The sequence below is a fragment of the Geotrypetes seraphini genome, chromosome 3 (genome assembly GCF_902459505.1).
Source record: "Geotrypetes seraphini chromosome 3, aGeoSer1.1, whole genome shotgun sequence".
Lineage (NCBI taxonomy): Eukaryota > Metazoa > Chordata > Amphibia > Gymnophiona > Dermophiidae > Geotrypetes > Geotrypetes seraphini.
The window spans coordinates 202,635,818-202,657,679 of NC_047086.1; the positions used below are offsets into that span (position 1 = coordinate 202,635,818).

At 45.4% G+C, this 21,862-nt stretch overlaps 1 protein-coding gene across 2 annotated transcripts in view; it reads left to right on the forward strand.

The window, feature by feature from the left end:
* DIP2B (disco interacting protein 2 homolog B) overlaps positions 1–21,862 on the forward strand; it is a 443,690-nt gene that overhangs the window by 334,373 nt on the left and 87,455 nt on the right. For both annotated transcript variants that reach the window (XM_033936084.1, XM_033936083.1), the window contains exons 29-30: positions 1,456–1,565; positions 14,390–14,520. In XM_033936084.1, coding sequence (XP_033791975.1) covers positions 1,456–1,565; positions 14,390–14,520 — 241 coding nt within the window. The remainder of the gene's footprint in view (positions 1–1,455; positions 1,566–14,389; positions 14,521–21,862) is intronic.

Below are 21,862 nucleotides of genomic sequence, written 5' to 3' on the forward strand. Positions count from 1 at the left end.
ACTTGAGGTTCCACGTCTTGCAACAGCACTTCCAGTTTGTGACCTTGCCCTTTGGGCTGGCGACTGTGCCTCGGACCTTTACCAAGGTGATGGTGGTTGTGGCAACTCACCTACGAAAACTTGGGATATGAGTCCATCCAAATCTGGACAATTGGCTCATCAGGACCCAGTTGGAATACGAAGGATGCTAAGTAGAACACCAGGCTGTCCAGTTGCTGGAGAAGCTGGGTTGGGTGGTCAACTTTTGGAAGAGTTGGCTCATTCCGATGGAAGACCTGGGATACCTGGGGGTGCATTTCCTGAGTCACACCAGGAGAAACTTCACTAGTTGATACGTGTTTTTCTGGACAATCAGGCCTCAACAGCCTTAGCAATACACGCAGGTTCTAGAGTTGATGGTTGAGACCATAGATGTAGTTCCCTGGGCAAGGGCTCATTTGCACCCGCTCCAGGACGCACTTATCTCCCGTTGTAATTGGCAAAGGAACCCACTGCATTTGCAGTTTTCTTGGATGACGGAGGCTCGTCAGTCTAGCTTGGTGGCTGCTTGGGATTGTGGAAGAAGGAAAGATTAGGGTCTTATCTTTGCTAATCTTCCTTCTTGTAAATCCACACTCTATTCCTGAAGTCCGCCCTAAGATTTGCTGATTTGCCGATTGTCTGTCTCCATAAGTACCGGTAAGTTGGCCTTCTGATTCTTTGATCTGCCTTTCCAAGATTAACATAGTGCACTTTACCCCGGGGGTCTTTAGCTAATGCGACCCACACTGTTAGTGCAGGCTGCATCTCCTTATCATTCTGATTTTAAGGTTTAGGATGTTTACAAACTTGATTGCTCATGATTTCAAAACGATGCTATGGGGTGATCTACATCACCAGGATGGTCCTGCCAACCACAGGAATGGACCTGGGTATCACAAAATGTGGAACCAGTTCCTGGGCTTCCAAGAGTACAAAATTGTAAAGTTTATTGGTGCAAGAAACAATTCAAAAATATCACAGTGATATTTTTGAATTGTTTCTCGTACCAATAAAGGTTACTGGTTCCACATTTTGTTTTTTTGTTATACAGTTTCACAATATGAGAAGATTAAACTTGTTTCTCGGGGAGTATCCCCATACCCTTCACTTTTCTGTGTACTATACAGGTATGACTGTTTGCTTTTGTACCAACTAGAAGTCAGAGGGCAGTCCTGAGGTAAGAAGGAAGGATCAAAAATATGTAAATGAAGCTTCCTACAAGAAATCTTGTGAGATGGGATTGACTTGCCACTTCAGGAATAGTGTGTGGTTTTTCAAGAAAGATTAGCAAAAGTAAGAACCTAATCTTTCCTTATACCTGGAACTGCCTATGTAGTTGTCACCTTGGCAGTATTTCCTTGATGAAAGTATCCTTGTGATGTATTGTAATTGAGTGCAACAATACTCAGGCCAAAACTATTACTCTGATTTCAGATGATTTACCCAGAAAGCGTTCCCCACAGATGTACAAACCTCCAACTCCAGAAATGTTGGCCTATCTAGACTTTAGTGTCAGCACGACAGGCATGTTGACTGGTGTTAAGGTATGAATAATTTCTGATATTTTCTCCCCTGTATTATCTAAGCAGATATGTCATTAGAATTTAAAAAAAATTGTAATACTGTTGCAAACATGCTAAACATTTTAACCACTTTAGACAAACATAAGTGCAGTTGATGGGCTGGAGTGATATTCCTGAAATTTATAACTTTCTGATTAAAGGCAGCCCCTGTTTTACGAACATCTGACTTACTTCGGACTCACATTTACAAACGAGAGTCCATGTTAAACCTTCAGTGTCCCAACGCGCCCCACTCACTCCTTCCCGAGTACCAAGGCGCCCCTCTCATTCTACCTCCTATTCTGTGTTCCAGGTTTTGTGCCCCCCTCCCATCAGTGCTTACATTCTTCTTCTGGCTGGCTCCCTCCTTCCAGCCACAGTTATTTCTCTTGACAAAAGCCGCGGGTAGTATGGTTCCTATGTACGGCTCCTATGTATGGTTCCTATGTATGGTTCCTATATACGGCTGACCTGGAAGCTTTCCCTCTGACGTCGGAGCCTCTGACATCAGAGAGAAGGCCTCTGGGTCAGCCATAGGAGTCACTGCCCATGGCTTTAGTCAGGAGAAACGACTGCAGCTGGAAGGAGAATTAAGCTGTCCAGAAAAGGTAAACAACTATAGGAGGGGGACGTGAACCTGGGACACAGAATGGAGGGAGGGATAGAGAGGGGTGCGTTGGGGCAGGACACTTTGGGACTCAGGAGGGAGGGAGCACAATCTTGGAGGAAGGAGGAGAGAGCATGAACCTGGCCCATAGGATTGAGTGAGGGAAAGAAATGCTGAGCTGGGGGAGGGAATAGAAAAGAAGAATCTAATTACAATTCCATCTAGTACATATTACATACGCATCTATCTGAGATAGTATTTTTTCAGTCAATGGTCCACAACTCTGGAATGCTCTTCCAAATCACATTTGAATGGAATTTAATCTTGAACGATTTAAAATTTTTTGTTAATGGATGTTTTCAGCTGACTGACCAATGATTTTGATCAGTACAGGCCGGTTTTAAATCTTTTCTGTGCTTACCTTACTGTCTATTATGTAGTTTTATTTTCTGATTTTATTTAATTTTTTACTTTTTACTAAATGTAAACCGCATAGACGTTTTCACCAATGCAGTATATGAAATGTAAAATAAACTTAGAAACTTAGACTTGGGTGTCTTGAGAGGGAAAGTAATAAGGTGCACATGGGGAAATGAAGAAAGAGGAAAATTGTTGGGTACAGGGAGGGAGAGAGAATTATAGGACATAGTGGTGGGAGAAGTGTGTGGTAGAGATGAATGGGGAAGAGAGATGAGAGGGAGAAATATTGGTTGTGGTGGAACAGTGAGATGGATCAAAAGGGATGCAAAAGGGACCACAAGGAGGTGGGAAGAATATTAGGATCTGAGTTACATACAAATTCAACTTAAGAACGGTTTAAAAAACGGAACCTGTTCTTAACCCAGGGACTGCCTATATTCACTAGTAGTCTCATGCCTATGTATTGCATCTTATAAATTAGGCAAATATTTTAAAGATTGTAAATTCTAATGTTTCTGTTGAAGTTTTGTATATTTGAATATAGGAACTCTTGCGGGATGGGGGAAGATCAAAGCATTGCTTGTGGTGTTTGCAAGTAATTTGCAAAGCATGGTAGATAAACACAGTGGGAAATGGAAGGGTGAGATGATCAGTCTGCTAGATAAGGTTTAGTTCTGCACAATATCCTGATCAAAAGTGATTGTTGATTAGGTAAAGACTTTGGATTAGCAGGCTATGAATGCTTCAAAATACATTAAATAAATGTAATTCCCAGTGCAATAGGTGTTTCATTCTGGACTATAGGGTATTCTTCCCATGTTTGTGAGCCATGCAGCAAGAATCCACTCCAGGTTTTCAACTCCTCCTCCAGAGGGCTCTGCTGCCCCCTTCAGTTTTTCCTTATGAGCCGGAAGGAGTCTTTCTGATCTGCTCTGTATATTTCTTTATTTTTCAGTGGAATTTTATTATTATTATTATTTTTTTTTTTTTGCAGTTTTTTTTGCTGAAGAGCACCACAGATTGAGTGGAAAGCTCTGCCTGCATGGAGGAGAAGCTGTAGCTGACAAGCCAATCCCTCTGTGGTTAGCCAGTCTGCAGAAACTTTATGGAGCTTGGGGTTCGGACACCTAGAAGCTTTGTTCGCCTACTGGGTCACAGTAGCTTGATGCAGGCTGTTAGGCATCTGCAGAGGGCTCAGTGGGGGTCTTCAAGTTGATTGCATTTTTCATCCCCCCTTTCATGTGCGCTGGTCCAGAGAGGTTAAGGATCAGTCAGACTTCAGTCCGACTGGCAACCCAAAGATTTCAGCATTTGGAGGACAGTTCCATTGAGGCAGTGATTTCTTCTCCCAGATCTAGCTACTTTAAGAACTGAGGCAGGCTACAGCACATATGCAGAACATAGAAACATAGAAGATGACGGCAGAAAAGGGCTACAGCCCATCAAGTCTGCCCACTCTGCTTACCCACCCCCTGTCTATGCCCTAATGACCCAATTTCCTTATCTTGACCCTCGTAGGGATCCCACATGGGTATCCCATTTATTCTTAAAGTCTGGCACGCTGTCTGCCTCGATCACCTGCACTGGAAGCTTGTTCCAATGATCAACCACTCTCTCTCTCTGAAGAAATACTTTCTGGTGTCGCCATGAAATTTTCCGCCCCTGAGTTTGAGCGGGTGCCCTCTTGTGGCCGAGGATCCCTTGAGAAAGAAAATATCATCTTCCACTTCGACACGTCCCGTGAGGTACTTAAATGTTTCGATCATGTCTCCCCTCTCCCTACGTTCCTCGAGAGTGTAGAGCTGCAATTTGTTCAGTCTCTCTTCGTACGAGAGACCCTTGAGCCCCGAGATCATCCTGGTGGCCGTCCGTTGAACCGATTCAATTCTGCGCACATCTTTACTGTAATGTGGCCTCCAGAATTGCACACAGTACTCCAGATGAGGTCTCACCATGGCCCTGTACAACGGCATTATGACTTCAGTCTTTCGGCTGACGAAACTTCTATTGATACAACCCAATATCTGCCTTGCCTTAGATGAAGCCTTCTCCACTTGATTGGCAGTTTTCATGTCTGCACTGATGATTACTCCTAAATCTCGTTCTGCTGAAGTCCTAGTTAAAGTTTCTCCGTTCAAGAAGTACATCCTGCATGGATTTTCACTTCCGAGGTGCATGACCTTACATTTCTTAGCATTGAAGCCTAGCTGCCAGGTTGAGGACCAACTTTCCAATGTAAGCAGGTCCTGCGCCATATAATTCTGTAAACTGCATTCACTTACTATATTACATAGTTTGGCGTCATCGGCGAATAGTGTTATTTTACCTTGAAGCCCTTGAGTCAGATCCCCTATGAATATGTTGAAAAGGAGTGGACCCAGGACCGAGCCCTGCGGCACTCCACTGGTCACCTCCGATGTTTTAGAGAGGGTACCATTAACCACCACCCTCTGAAGTCTGCCACTCAGCCAATCATTGACCCATGCAGTTAGTGTCTCTCCTAACCCCATCGATTCCATCTTGCTTAGCAGCCTGCGGTGTGGGACACTGTCAAAAGCTTTACTGAAGTCCAGGTACACGACGTCCAAAGACTCTCCCAAGTCCAACTTTCTTGTTACCCAGTCAAAGAAGCTGATGAGATTGGATTGGCAGGACCTACCCTTGGTGAATCCATGCTGACTGGGATCCCGAAGATTCCCTTCATTCAAGATCGTGTCCAATTTGCTTTTAATTAGTGTTTCCATGAGTTTGCACACTATTGATGTGAGACTCGCCGGTCTATAATTCGCAGCCTCTGCCCTGCAACCCTTTTTATGCAGAGGAACGACATTAGCTAATTTTCAGTCCAGGGGAACTTTCCCCTTACTTAGGGAGAGATTGAATAGCTCAGCCAACGGTTTCGCCAGGACATCGCTCAATTCTCTGAGCACTCTTGGGTGCAAATTGTCTGGTCCCATGGCTTTGTTCACCTTGAGTCTTGCCAGTTCACTGTAAACTTCACCTGGTGTGAACTCAAAATTCTGAAACGGGTCTTCTGTGCTTTGTGTTGCCTTCAACTGCGGACCGTGTCCCGGTGCCTCACAGGTGAAGACTGAGCAGAAGTATTCATTCAGTAGTTCGGCTTTATCGGAATCTGCTTCCACATAACTTCCGTCTGGTCTTCTAAGGCGTACTATCCCGCCTGTGTTCCTTTTTCTGTCACTAATATACCTGAAGAAGGATTTGTCCCCCTTTTTAATGTTTTTTGCCAGAATTTCTTCCACTCGAAGTTTTGCCTCCCTAACTGCCATTTTGACCGCTGTAGACCTGGTCCTATATTCTACTTTTGCCTCTCTTTTCTCCGTGCGCTTGTAGGAGAGAAACGCTTTTTTCTTCTCCTTAATGAGGTGTGAGATCGCGGTGAACCATTGGGGTTTATTGTTTCTTTGTCGTTTATTTACTGATTTTATGAAGTGGCTAGTTGCTTCATGTATGGTTGATTTCAGTGTTAACCACTTAGCTTCTACATCATCGGTCTCTGCTTGATCCTGCAGCGTCTGATGGACGAAATGTAATGTAATTTATTTCTTATATACCGCTACATCCGTTAGGTTCTAAGCGGTTTTCAGAAAATATACATTAAAATTATAAGTAAGAAAGGTACTTAGAAGTTCCCTAACTGTCCCGAAGGCTCACAATCTAACTAAAGTACCTAGAGAGTAGTAATGAAGTGCAAAGTAAGGAAAGAGAAAAAATGAGAAAATAAACAATCTAATAGAACTGTGTGCTTTGAAAGATAGAAGAGAAGAGATATAGAGGAGGAACTGTTGAAAAAAGAATTCTGGATAAATTTAAAAGATAGAAATAGAACAAAATGGTAAAGCAATGAATAAGATTACAAATAATTCATAAAACTGGAAAAAAATTAAAAGTAAAAAATATTGACTTCAATCCACAATTTCAGCTTCCAGATAAAGGACTTCTACAGGTAAGAGATTTGGTTGATAGTTCTGTGCTGTTCATGTCTCCTCCTCTGCGATGGTCTCCTCAATTCAATCCTTTCCTCTGTGAAAAAGCCATTCGGTGCCGATTCTGGTATGCGCTGGTGCCGCTGGAGCTGGAACTGACCAGTGAACCTCTGACTCGCTGCCGCCACCTTCCCCACCGTCGAGCAACCTCCGAGAAAAACCAGGCCGTTGGACGCTGGGAATTCGAGGGAGAAGCCCCCAGACTATGAGCCGGGCAAGCCCCGAACATGCCGCTGCCATCGGGGCCAGATGCGCAGGAGACAGGCAGAAGTGGTGAAGAGGATCGCTCTGACTATAGGTCGCCGAAGCTGGACATCTGGAAAATATCCAGCGCGATTCACCAGGTATACCCTGATATTTGGCCTCACAGGAAGTTCCCTCCAGCTCCTCCGATCGTAGGCCAACGACTGCAGCGTTACATCTGCATTGCTTTCACCTAAGGAATTCGACTCTGTCGTTGCCTCCGACCGCCCGCCCTAAATCTGCCATCTCCCTTTCAGCTTCCAAATAGGGGTAAGCTGCAGCATACAGGATCAAAGGATTTAGACCTAGTCCTCCACAACTCCAACCAGATCGAGGTCCCAGTCCGGTCTCTCCCAGTCACCACCTCACAGTCCAACGATCCTCAAGTACAAGGCCCCTCAACCGTCGAACCAGAACCAACGGTCAAATCATAAAAACAATAAGTAATATGAAAAATAAATATATAACAAAGGAAAATTAAACTCAGATAAAAAAATTAAGATCTAAGATAAAGTAAAAAATTGGAAACCAACAATAAAAAATTATAAAAGACAAAAGAAAGGAAAAAATAAAAAGTTGTCTGAAGGAGACAGAATAAAAGATGACTTAACGGTCCGCCATCTTGGGAAAAAAAAACAAAAAACTCCCATGCGTGCGAAGTCTGTGCCCCGGAAATTGAGTACCTTTGCTTTCGTGTCACAGTGAGTAAGGCTGTTACAGCCTTTGGGAAAAATTGGGGGAGGGATGTCTGAAAGGGCTGGTTTTAAGTTTCTGCCCCTTCCTTTAAGATCCCCCACCTCTAAAATCCTATTTTCTGAGTATTTTGTGTTAAGCTGTTTTTGAGTCTTTTTTTGGCGACAAAATGCTGCTGCGGCAGCCATCTTAGATTTCCCAATATTTTTTCAAAGTTCTCTAGAACCTTCAGATCTCCTCGTTTTGCCTCAAAACTTGCAGGGATGGAGTCTTCTGGCTCTTTTATCCCTAATTCATGCCATAGTTGCACTGGATAGACACCATGGCCATGTGTTAACACAGCATGTAAAGGGGGACAGGAGCTTCGGGCTTCGGGCTTAGGTCTCTAGGGCTTTGGGTCTCTAGGGCTTAGGAAAGGCAATGGAAGGGTCTGTCTACTGGGAGAAAATATCTTCCAGAGCCCCGAAACGGCAGCTTACCTAAACGTAGGAGCATGGAAGCCATTGAGCTCAAGAGATGCAAGTTTGAGTCACCTAAAGGGGACTCCGCACTGCCTAATACAACATTTTCTCTGGAATTTGTTAATCTGATGTGGAGAGCTTATTTGGATGTCCGAGATCCCCTGGGGAGGTCTGGCAGCAACCCAGGTTGCCTGTGAGGGGGCTTGGGCTTCCAGATTGTACCTGTATCAGAAGCTGACCAAAATCCAGCGGATTTTTTGGACAGAGACTAAGGATGAGGATCTATCTGTATGCCTTTGCTATCTCAAAGTGAGCCTTCCTTGCTGGGAGACACAAGGTCATAAGCAGGAGTGAGTACACAAGATGCACTGGTGCCCATTGTCCAAGGGAATGACCCCACAATGTGTCAGCTGTTCACTCCCTCAGCTCTATTAGAGCTCATTACTGACTCCCTGCAAGAGTCACAGCTAGACTCCCAGCAGGCTCCGTCTGCTCCATGCTCTATCCCAGTGGTCTCAAACTCAAACCCTTTGCAGGGCCACATTTTGGATTTGTAGGTACTTGGAGGGCCTCAGAAAAAAATAGTTAATGTCTTATTAAAGAAATGACAATTTTGCATGAGGTAAATCTTTCTTTTTTGGCTAAGTCTTAATAATAATATTGTAATTTATAGCTAAAGAGACATATGATCAAGAAACTGTTATATTTTACTTTTGTGATTAAGATAAACATACCGAGGGCCTCAAAATAGTACCTGGCGGGCTGTATGTGGCCTCCAGGCCGCAAGTTTGAGATCACTGCTCTATCCTGAGCAGAATGAAAGCCAAGTTCACATCTTTTATCTGGCATTCTGATATGAGTGTTAGTCACTGATCTTTGGGGATACTCCTGAAGGCTCATTAAAGGTATCTGATGGCACAGGAGTGTCAGCAGATGTTCGCACAGCCCATAGTGGATTGTTTAGTAGCACAAGCAACCAAACACATGTCTTTGCTGAGATATGCAGAATCACAAAGTGGATGTGGTCCTCAAAAGATAGTTTGAAGCGCTGGCCTTGTAAATGAAAGTAGCTGCAGCGGCCTCTTTTGTGGCAAATGCTTGTCATACCAGGTTACGTGAACTTACATTGATGGAGAGCGAGCCTTTGCCCCAGCTTCTATTAACTATGTGGCTGATGCCCTTTATGACATCATCAGAGTCACGGGCAAAGTCTCAATTTATTCTTTCTCAGCCCAAAGAATGCTCTTGATCAGGCAGGGGGTGGGAGATTCCATCTCCAAGGCTATGCTCAGCAGACTTCCTTTCAAGGGACAAATGTTGTTTGGAAAGGGACTGGATGAACTTATGGCCAACGTGGCAGATTGTGAACTGAAGTCTCTACCTGACAACGGACCGCGGGCATCGAGAAGCTCCAGGCAGTCTAATTTTCATTGGTCCAGATGCTTTCAGCAGTAATCGGGAGACACCTCATCTCAGAGATCTTGTCTGGGATCAAGGCAGAGATTTTTAGGACCTAGGCGGAACCAAGTCTCAAGTTCTCATCCTGCTTCAGCCTCCAAGAAAGCACAATGACACCTGGAACAGAGTTGTTCCTAGGAAGATAGGGGGATGATTCTCAGAGTATGCAGAGACCTGGGCACAGGTCTCTTCAGACCGTTAGATGCTGGATATCATTTGGAAAAATTACAAGCTCGAGTTCAGCCATCCCTTAATGGCCTGGTTTGTGGACTCCCCAGTGGGGCAAACATAGAAGACAAGCAAAGTGTTAGCAACAGTGCAGAGACTAGTAGAACTTCAGGCCATAGAGCCCATGTTGACTGAAGAATCAAGCTCGGGCAGATACTCCAAATACTTTATAGTGCCCAAGAAAGTCTCAGAAGATTGGAGACTCAAATTGGCTCTCAACACGGCTCTGAAAGTTCCACACTATTGCATGGAAACAGTATGTTCAGTCATTGCAGCGGTAGTGCCGGGGGAATTTATGGCTTCCCTAAACTTTGCAGAAGCCTACCTGCATATTCCAATATTTCCAGAGCACAGGAAGTTCCTGAGATACCATGTCCTTGAGAAACATTTCTAGTTCTCAGTGAACTCCTTTGGTCTGGCAACAGCACCCTGCACATTTGCCAAGATGATGCTAGTGGTTGCTGCAGATCTCTGCAGGGCAGGGTTACAAGTGCATCCGTACTGAAACAACTAGCTGATCAGAGCCCCGTTGTTCTCGTATGGCTGATGAATCAAATAGTCCAGGTCTTGCAGAGCCAGGGCTGGAAGGGAATTTTCGCAAGAGCAAACTGGTTTCATTCCAATTTCTGGAATACCTGGGAGTTCTATTCAACACAGCAGAAGGCTATGTTTATCTTCCAGAGGCATGCAGACAAATTATAGAGATGATGGCTAGGCCAACTCCTTCAGCTTGACACTACTTCCAGATGTTAGGCTCCTTGGTAGCTACTACAGATGTGTAACCTTGGGCGAAGGCTCAAATGTGTCCCCTTCAGAATGCGATGCTGTCTTGGTGGTCCATGCAAATACTCTCTTTAGATGACACTCCTGTGTGCCCCAGAATCCCACAACAGCAAGTCTTTGCTGGCTCCATTCACAGTCGTTATTGAGAGGCATACCTCTCTGGATAACCTCATGGGTTAGTCTGACAACGGATGCCTGCCTGTTCGGCTGGGGAGGTCATTGCAACGGGCACCCAGTCCAGGGGAGGTGGTCGGCTGCCTAGAAATAATGGTCCATCAGGCTGGAGCTTCAGGCCATTCAATTAGCGTTACAGAAGCTTTTCAGTGTGCAGCATTAGAGCACAAAGGATACTTGGAGGTAGTTATTGCTACTCTTCCCAGATCCCGACACATACTTGTATCAACCTTGTAATCTCCCTGGGAATGCCCAGGCTAATTTCTTATTGTAAACCGCCTAGAACTGAAAGGTATTGGCGGGATAAAAGACATCAATGTAATGTACTACTTTATCCTAAAACAAAAAAAGAAAATAAATATAAATTTTTTTTCTACCTTTGCTGTCTAGTTTCTGCTTTCCTCATCATTCTATTCCTTCCATCCACTGTCTGCCTCTTCTATATGGAATGTGCTCTATTTCTATGATTGAACCAGAAACTTTGTGTCTACCTTCCATCTCTCCCTCCATCTTCCCCCCCCCCATTGGTCTGGCATCCATCTTCTTCCCTCCACCCCCCCCCCTGTCTGGCATCTCTGCCGTCTTCCCTTCCATCTTTCCTTCCCTCCCCCAGGTGGTTTTTAGCATCTGTCTCTTCCTTTCCTCCCCTCAGATCTGGTATCTGTCTCCCTAATCCAGCATGTACCCTTTTTTCTTTATCCCCTCCTTCCATCCAGTATGTTTTCCCCATTTTCCTTCAGCGTCTTCTTCCCTCTCTCTCCTACCCATTTCCATGCAACATCTGCTCCCCACTCTCTCCTCGCCATTTCCCTTCAGCATTTGTTCCTTGCCTTCAGCGCCCTTCGCGCAGTCCAGCAGCCCCCTCCCAATCTCCGCAATCCGCGCATCTCCCTCCCTCCCTCTCATTTTTCTGTCTCCAAGCGGCCCAAGCCTTTAAATAAGTCACTGCACTTCCTGTTTCCGGATGCCTCAGAGGAGAACTTTCAGTGCAGCCATGCTCAACTTGTATAAAGGTTCATGCTGCTCAGAGACAGAAAAATGAAAATCGCCAGCAAAGGTGAGGGGAAGGGAAGGAGATGCCTGGATTGCGGCGATTGGGTAAGGGGCTGCTGGACCACGCAATCGGGAGGTGTGATAAGTGAGGTAATGCACGCAAAATATTTAACTGTGGTGAATGGCCTTGTCCCCCGTACCAGCGACAACCAGTTTTTTTTCCTCCCCATTTCGGCGGGTAACCTATGGGTAACAGTCATAGTCTCCCGGTAGAGGAGGTGGAGACGGACACTGTGTCTGATTTCAAGAAAGCCTGGGATAGGCACATGGGATCTGTTAGAGAGAGGAAGAGATAATGGTTACTATGGATGGGCAGACTGGATGGGCCATTTTGCCTTTATCTGTCATCATGTTTCACAGTCCTATCCTTTTGGCCAAAGGTTGAGCCAGCTTTCCATGTCAATCAAGAATTAAGATTATCAGCATTTCAGACTACAGGGTGAAAGGAGGAGGACTGGATTCTCAGAAAGCTGGATGTGAGGAGAGTTCTCCTATGTTACCTATAGGTTACTAATGATTTCCAACTGCCTGACCATCTGTTTGTGCTCACCAATCAGGCTAGATGCGGCAGACCAGCGTCCAAGGCTACCATTTCAAGATGGATATGTATGGCCATCTCGTCAGCATATATTGCCTGTGGCAAAAAAATTGTCCCTCTCTTTGAAGCATAGCCTCTTCATGGATGGAAGCTCAGGAAATTTCTTCTGAGGAGCTTTGTAGGGCAGTAACCTGGTCCACTCTGCATGCATTCTCCAAGTTCTACAGAGTGGAAGTGGCAGCATGGGAGGACACCATCTTTAGGCCCTCAGTGATACAAGCAAGTGTAAAGGTCCCGCCTTAGATTTCTTGGACTGCTTTTGTATATCCCTACAGTCCAGAATGACACATTTATTGCTCTAGAAAAAGAGATTTAGGTTCTTACCTTGCTAATATCTTTTCCGGTAGATAGGTGTGTCATTCTGGATCCCTACTCTGTCAGTTATTTACTCTGTTTTCATACTGTTACAGTCAAAAAGTTCGAGTCAAAACTGAGATGTTGATGTCAGTTGCACCTTAAGGGTACGAAGAATAATCTGTTGCTATAACACATTGGAGAATGTTTGAGCTCCATAAAGGTTTTTAGTTACTCTGATGTTTGGATTGTTCAATTACGATGTCATGTTTGATATGCTTTGTTCAGAGCAGACAGAAGTGTATTTCAAGGGGTTTCCCTGTATCCCTCCTTATGTTTCTCTACATGGTCAAGTCACATTATTATAACCACCACCTACCTCTGACATCAGGAACACACAACCAATGAACGAATTCATGTGTTGCACACAGACTTCATGGATATATAATGTGAAATATCAGCAAGTTGAAAATATAGCAACTGTGGCTGTCATAGAGAAAAAGCACGATTTATCAGACATTGAAAAAAGCATGATCATCTACCAGTCCAAGGGCAGCAGCATTACAGAAACAGCAGAGTTAGTGAACTGTTCATGGGCTGCTGTGGTTAAAGTGTACCGTGAGTGGAACCTCTTCGACGACCCGACGTGGTAACTGGGGGACAGCACGAGCCATGGATGCAAGAAGTGAATGTCGGCTTGTACAGGTTGATGTGGGCCAATTGACACACTACCATGGGACATCCCACCATCCAAACACACCAAGGGTCTTCCAGATGTGTGCCTAAAATGACTGTGCAGCAAACCCTGTTGTGAATGGGGCTCCAAAGCAGATGCCTTTTGACTGCACCCATGCTCACAAGAGTTCATTGCAAAAAATGGTTGCAATTTGCACAGGAGTACTAACATTGGACTTGCACCGACTCTCCAATGAGTCACATTTTGAGCTCCATCGAACAGATGGACATTGGCTTGTCAGGCATGAAATTGCTGAGAATCAACACCCAGCAACCATTGTTTGTCGTACACAAGCAGTTGGAAGCAGTGTTATGTCTGGGGAATGTTTTCTTGGTATGGTCTGGGTCCCTTGATACCTCTGGAAAGTACTCTCAACAAATATGGATATCTCTCCATCCTTGCCAATCAGGTACACCCGTACATGTTGACCGTCTTCCCTATGACCAATGGGATCTTTCAACAGGACAGTGCAACATGTCATACCGCCAGAATTCACAGAGCACGACCAAGACTTCCAGTTACTTCTCTGACCTCTGAATTCCCCAGACCTTAACCCAATCAAGCACATTTGGGACCTCCTTGATTGACATGTTCGACAACTGGATCCACCACCAGGCACCCATCAGCAACTGTTGGACGCACAATAGTCTGCATGACTCCAGATACCTCTTGAAACCATCCATCATCTTGTTGAGTCAGTCTCACAGTATCTGGTTACCATTCATGCTGCCAGAGGTGGTTATTGTGGATATTAGCAGGTGGTCATTATAATGTGACTCAAACGTGTATATAGTACTATCTCCTGCTTTGGTACAAACTGAACGGGCCAGCAGAGCCCTCTGAAGTTGAAAACTTGGAATGGATTCCTTTTGCACGGTTTGTGAGCATGAAGAATACCCTACAATCCAGAATGACACACCTATCTACTTGAAAAGATATTAGCAAGGTAAGAACCTAATCTCTTTTTGTAAAGCAAGAAGTTGGTATATGTTCTCTCCAGGATTACTATTCTCCAGCCCTTCCTTAGACAATAATATCTGGTATGTTGCAGATGTCCCATGCAGCTGTGAATGCTCTCTGCAGAGCAATAAAATTGCAGTGTGAACTCTACTCTTCTCGGCAGATTGCCATTTGCTTGGATCCCTATTGTGGACTTGGCTTTGCTCTCTGGTGCCTTTGCAGGTATGCATTTCAGATCCAAGAACCCAAGATCAGTGTGGAATTCTGGGGCTTTCCTGGAGTCAGTTACATCATCTGTACAGTTTGGGTGGGGTATTTTTTTTTTGGAGGGTGGGTCATTTAGACTTGTAGCAATAGGTCAAGTGAGCATTACAGAAACAGCTCATGTGAGAACTTCATTCAGCTCTCTGACACAGGTGAGCAGTAAAGTATTTTATTTTAGATTTGGAAGATGTGGTGAGTAAAATTGTGAAATAACTGGAGGTGAAAGGTGTTTCATAATGGGAAGGAGTAATGAGAGATGTCTTGCTTAATGGCTTTTTGATGAAAAAAAAAAACATAAGGAGAGTCTATATGTGATAGATCACTGCCTTAAACCAAATAAGAAACATAGAGTAGGGCTGCACATTTAACACATTAATGTGATTAATGCATTAAATGTTTAATGTGCATTATAAATTTTAATGCACGTTAATGCAGGGTCCCTTTACTTCCTCAGATCTGTGCTTCCACTTGCCACCTTGATCCACTATAACCCCGGAGTCCCTCCCTCCCTTTGACTTTTCAGTGATTAAGGTAGAGCACTGCCGGAAGGCTAGCTGGCTCTACAGTCTCTCGCTGTCTCTAGAATCACTGCTGTTCTGGAACAAGAATTTACATCACCTGATGTAAATTCCTGTTCTCATATAGCAGACTCTAGAGACAAGGAAAGACTCTGAATGCCTTAATCGCTAGCATTGCCAGCAGTTTATGAATGGGCAGAGGGAGGGTGAGGGAAGGATTCTGGTATGTTTCTGGACTGTGGAGGGGAAGGAGGAGGAGAGATACCAGACTGTGAGGTGAGGAGGAGGAAAGAGATATTGGACCCGGAGGAAGGGTAAGTGAGATACCAGACCATGAGTGGGAGGAGAGCGATTCCAGACCATGGGGAGAAGGTGAAGGAGGAAGAGGTGGGGAGAGATACTGAATGTGGGGAGGGGGAGGAATGCAGGAAGATCTGCCAAGGAGAGGGAGGAAGATTGTGAATCCCGGGTAGGGGGATGGGGGGATAGGGTTAGGATTCAGGAGGACAGAAAGATTTCATGGGAGAAAGAGGTACAGATGGGGAGGGGTAGGATGATGATTGAAAAGGCCAGATTCTGTAAATAGGGATAGAAAAAACAAGGGAGATGGTAACAGGGGATGGAGGGAAGGAGAGAAATGATGATTATGGAGTGGTAGGGAGAGGGAGGAGGGAAGGGAAGGCCATTTAAGGCAGTGTGTTCAGCTGACTCATGCTGCTGGTTGCTTGAAGGAGAAAAAAGAAAGAGGTACCTATTCAATGGGGGCAGAGATGTCTTACCCAACAGGGAGGGGAGAGAGTTACTACCTTGAGGTGTCAAGGAGAGAGAGAGGTGATGCAAGGATGGAAAGAGATGCTGAACTCTGGGAGGGGATGGGGAGGAAAGAGAGCTCATTGAGGATGAGAAGGGGGGAACTGGATGCACAGAGGTAGGGAGAAAGATACTAGAAATGAGGGGTGAGTGGAGAAAAGAAGAGGAGAACACTGGCCTAGAGCCAACAGAAAGAGACCAGGGTGAGTACAGAGAAAGTAAATGGGGAACTAGGTAGTAAATGAAAGAGAGTAAACTATAGATAACAAGTGTTTTATGCTTGATTTCAGGAATTTTTTTGGTTTGTTGTATTTTCTTTAAAAATATCTTGCATATTAATCACAATTCATTGCTAACACACAAAACAATTAATCGCAGTTAAATTTTTTAATCTTACTTTAGCCTTTTCATTGAGACAAGATTCATGCATGATGATTCCCTATCAGGAATAATTAAAAAAGAGAACACACAAGGAAAGATACTCTTTAGAAATACGAGTATATATTACTTTATCCCAGGAGAAGCAGGCATCATATTCTCAACAGGTGGGTGACGTCACTGACGGAGCCCCGCAGCAGACAACCTCGCAAGCAGACTTGCTTGAAGATCTTTGTAAGAGCTTATGAGTGCCTTCCTGCCCGAGTCAGGGCGCGCGTCTCTTGTGAGGTACCTCAGTTCAACGTTTTCCACGGAGCCAAGAAGTCCTCTTCACTTCAGCTCTGCAGCTACTTCATTGCCTTCTCGCACCGCGGCTTTGTTGTTTTTCTCAGTCGCTTTGTGCCCATGTGTCTTTGTTCTCCTTTTCTTTAAAAAAAAAAAAAAAGAAAATTTTTTTATTGTTTCTTTTTGGCCAGTGGCCTGTCGGCCTAGGCCTGGCCACAGAACTTCGTTCTTGCATCGGCTTCCTTTTTTTTCTATGTCCCAGCCTCTTACCGGTTTCAAAAAGTAGAGCCAGTGCAGCAAGGTACTTTCACTCACAGACCCTCATCGTTGGTGCATCGTTTGCCTGGGTCCCGAACATTGCCCTGACACTTGTTCGCGCTGTGTTACCCTTCAACCTCGAGCCGTTTGCAGATGCCGTGCTAAACTTCTCCAACTATTTGGCACAATGGATCAGTCTGCTGATAGGATCTTGACCTCGACTTCGGGGTCGGCCTCGACTTCCAAGACCTCAACCCCCAACACCCGCAACTGCTTTGACCAAGGCCTCGACCTCGACACCTTCAGTCTCGAAGGCCTCGCCTGCAGTTCCTACAAAGTCTTCATCAATGGGTAAGTCTCCTGTTTCTCCTTCAGGTACCCTTCCTAAGAAACCTCCAGAGTCTCAGGCATCCTAGGCCATGCCTACGGTCCTGCCAGCTTCTTCAAAACCTCCAGCTAAGCGTGCCTTCAAACATAGGAAATACTCATCCTCGAGGTCGCCCTCCTTGGAGCGCACTGCTGCACCTTCGAGACCTGATCCCTTCGTCTCAGTGCCTATGTTCGAGGACATGTTGAAAGCCATTCTGACCACTCAGATTTCCTCGGTCATGGCTCAGCTCCTCCCGACCTCGACCCTGCTTCCTACGAGCCAGCCTGAGCTGCAGTCTGAGCCTCCTGTTGAAGCACCTAGAGGCAAGCCTCGGAAGTCTTGCCGCTTATCGTCCAGTGACTCTTCGCCTCCTCCTGGGACACAGTCTCCCATCGCTCGAGGCATTCGAGACATCTTGCTTCCAAGCACAGTCAGGAGTCTTTTCTGAAGTGGAAGATCTCTCCTTCTCCGGATACTGAGTCTTGTATGCCTCATTTGTCAAGGGCTGTCGAGACTTCTTCAAAATCTAAACATAAGTCTCGCAAAGCTCTTACACCATCGAGGTCGAAGACTCTTCCATCGAGACCACCTCCGAGGGAGCCTTCTCCTCCTGTCTTGACCCACTCTGTTCCTCGAACCCTGGGGATTTCACCATCAAGGCTTCTTAAGTGCAAGCACTCTTTGACTTCTCCTGTCACAGGTAGTGGAGCTTCTTCAGTCCCTGTACGCCTGGATTCTGAGCCTCCTTCTCAATATTCCAGAGAGGCTTCTTCCTATTCGGTGGTTCCTAAGTCTCGCACTCCTTCTCTTGAGGGTCCTTCTACCTCGAAATCTACCTCTTTTGCGAGGTTTATCTTTGACATGGGGAAAGCTCTTCAGCTGGATCTCCATTCTGGCTCCAAATACACTCCTGAGAACTTGACCGACATGGAGTTACCTCATCCACCTAAAGAGACCTTGAAACTTCCTATCACTCCAGTGTTAAAGCAAACTCTTCAGGAATATGAAAACTTCTTATTCCATTACAGCCATTCCATCCAAGCTGGAATCCAGGTATCGCACCTTACCTTGCAAAGGATTTGAGAAATCTCAATTGTTTCATCAGTCCTTGGTTGTGTAATCTTCATTAAAGAAAGCTCAACCATCTAAGCTCTACGCTGCGGTCCCTCCAGGCAGGGAGGGCCATACCATGGACAAGTTTGACCGTAGGCTCTATCAGAATTCAATGATAGCTAACAGAATTCTCAATTACAACTACACTTTCACTGCTTATTTTAATCACTTCCTCAAAATCATGCCTAAGTTCTACCCGGCTCTTGAGGAACAGTGTCTGCCAGAATTCAAACAGATTTTTCGAACTCTATCTCAACTTCGACTCCTCATGCTCCAAGCCACATACGATGCCTTTGAGCTCTCCTCCAGAATTTCTGGTTTTGCAGTAGTCATGCATCGCCTTGCTTGGCTCCGCATTGTTGATATGGATCCCAATTTTGCAGGACTGTCTAGCGAACTTGCCTTGCCAGGGAAATGAACTTTTTGATGATTCCATTGAAGCTGCTACTAAGTGTCTCTCTGAACATGAGCACTTTTTTGCTTCCTTGATTCGGCCGAAGCCTAAGATTCCTCCTGCTCGGCCATACAAGCAACCACCATGCTCAAAAAACGACGCCAGCTTTCTCCAGGCCTCCGCCTAGAAGGCCACCACAGCAACAATGACAGCAGAAGGCTCAGACTCCTGCTGCAGCTAAACCAGCGCAGTCTTTTTGACATTCCCAGTCTGAGCATACCAATCTCCCTTCATCAGACTTCTCTTCTGCCCATAGGAGGTCGTCTTCACAAGTGGGAGATGATCAGCTCAGATCTCTGGGTTCTCACCATCCTTCGGGAGGGATACTCATTTCACTTTCTTCAGGTGCCTCTAAATCACCCTCCAAGAGAGTGTCCTTCAAATTTGTCGCAACTTCCCCTTCTTCAGGAAGCTCAGGCTCTTCTTCGCCTTCGAGCAGTCGAGGAAGTTCCCTTGAACCAATGGGACATGGGCTTTTATTCCCATTATTTTTTAGTCCCAAAGAAGACGGGGGATTTGCGACCCATTCTGGACCTCAGAGCCCTTAACAAATTTCTAGTCAAAGAGAAGTTTCTGATGTTTTCTTTACCAACTTTATATTCCCTGATGAATCAGGGAGTTTGGCTATGCTCTCTGTATCTCAAAGAGGCTTACACTCATATCCAGATTCATTCAGCCTCTCGCAAATATCTATGATTCTGGGTGGGGAATCTTCATCTACAATACTCTTTTCGGACTCGCCTCATCCCCCAGAGTCTTCACGAAGTGTCTGGTGGTGGTGGCTGCAGCCCTTCGTACCCAGGGTCTTCACGTTTTTCCATACCTGGACGACTGGCTCATCAAAACCCCTTCTCAACAAGGGGTTATTGTAGCGACCTGACAGACTATTACGTTCCTCCAATGTCTGGGGTTCGAAGTCAACTTTCCAAAATCCCAGTTGCACCCCTCTCAGTCTCTTCAGTTCATAGGGGCCATTCTAGACACTGTCAGGCTCAGAGCGTTCCTGCCTCCACCACGCCAAGATGCTCTCATTCGTCTTTGCCATCAGATGTCTCATCTCCACTCAGTTTCCGCGAAATAATTGATGATTCTACTCGGTCTACAGTTCACGTGACACCTTTTGCCAGATTTCACCTTCGCATACCTCAGTGGACCCTGGAATCTCAATGGCAACAAGCTACCGACCCACTTTCTTAACAAATTACAGTAACTCCTTTGTTGAGGCAGTCGCTCCACTGATGGATGCTCTCTTCCAATCTTTCCAGAGGTTTGCTATTCCACACTCTCCCTCATCAGAAGGTTCTCAACAGACTCGTCAACCTATGCATGGGGAGCCCATCTGGACAGTCTCTGTAACCAAGGCCATTGATCTCCCGCATACCGTTTTTGTCACATCAATCTGTTGGAACTCAGAGCGATTTTCAATGCTCTCTAAAAGCTTTTTAACACCTTCTTCATGACAAGGTAGTCCTTGTCCAGACGGACAACCAAGTCGCCATGTATTATGTCAACAAACAGGGAGGTACGGGATCTGACTCCCTTTGTCAAGAAGCTCTGAAGCTGTGGGATTGGGCGATGCATCGAAACATCTTTCTCAGAACTGTATACATTCAAGGTCAGCACAACTGTCTGGTGGACAAATTGAGTCGTTTTCTGCAGCTTCACGAATGGACGCTCAATTCCTCACCTCTACGTCAGGTGTTTTCTCAGTGAGGGACCCCTCAGATAGACCTCTGTGTCTCCCTTCAACAAGAAGCTACCTCAGTTTTGCTCCCGTATATACTCTCCCCAGCGTCTCGAGGCGGATGCTTTCCTCCTGAACTGGACAAACCCCGCGCTGCTCCTTGTGACCCTGGGCAAGTCACTTAATCCTCCATAGCCCCAGGTACGTTAGATAGATTGTGAGCCCACGGGGACAGATAGGAAAAATGCTTGAGTACCTGATTGTAAAAACCGCTTAGATAACCTTCATAGGCGGTATATAAAATCCTAATAAACTTGAAACTTGACAGGTCAGTTTCTCTATGCCTTCCCTCCATTCCCTCTGATTCTCAACACTCTTGTCAAACTCAAGACAGAACATGCCACCATGATTCTGATAGCTCCTCGGTGGCCCAGACAACCGTGGTACTCCCTTCTACTTCAACTCAGCACTAGGAAGCTTCTACTTCTACCAGTTTTTCCCTCTCTGCTTACTCAGAGTCAAGGATCCTTACTTCATCCCACTTAACAGCTTGGTACTTTTCAACCTAACTGACTCTCTACAGTTTTCTCAATCTGTACAGGACATTTTGGTAGCTTCCAGAAAGCTGTCCACTAGGCAGTGTGTCACCTGCTGGGTCTGCTAGGAACTGCGGAGGACCGTCGACAGGTGGCAGCACGTCCCCGATGCGGCTCCCAATGGAGGAGACCCTAAACGGTGACCAGGTTCTTTGACTTCACCAAAAGCAATAACAAGCCAACACCTACTCAGACATCTATCAATGGTTTAATTTCATCAAAATTAACAAAAACAAAAATACAAACTGCTACTCTGGCTTTTCTCTTTTCAAAGGAACAGTTCTAGTAACCAGATGTAGTCCAGTAAGTAAACTAAGGTTATGTCCCAGGTAAGTAGCACAAGTCCCGGACACTATTCTGGCAGCTTCACACAGCTTCAAACCAGAAAGAAAAAACCCCCCACAAACAAAAGAAAACAGTTTCCCATATCTTCTTGCTGACCTGGGCTTTTACCAAAATAGTCCTGTTCTTCACCAGGCTCTCTGCAACACAATCCCCAAAATCAATCTTTAGAAAAAATGAAGCGTTGTAGGCTTTGCTTCCTTAAGTAGCAGCAACTCTCCAGCCTTTGAAGACTGGGCACAGAATTGCTGGGCCCCCTTTTATAACTGCTTTTACAAGCACCCACAAAGACCCAACCTCAGCTCTTCGGGGAACCCTCCCCAATTCTGAAACTCACTGGGTTTTCATGTAGCAACAGCAAAGCACAAACAGCAACTTTCACCAGCTTTCTCCTGGCTTAATCACAGCTGGGGTGGAGCAGCTTAATCAGTGCTGAGCACAGCTACAGCACTGCTCTTCATCCCAGCCCTCACTGCTGTGCAACACAAAAAT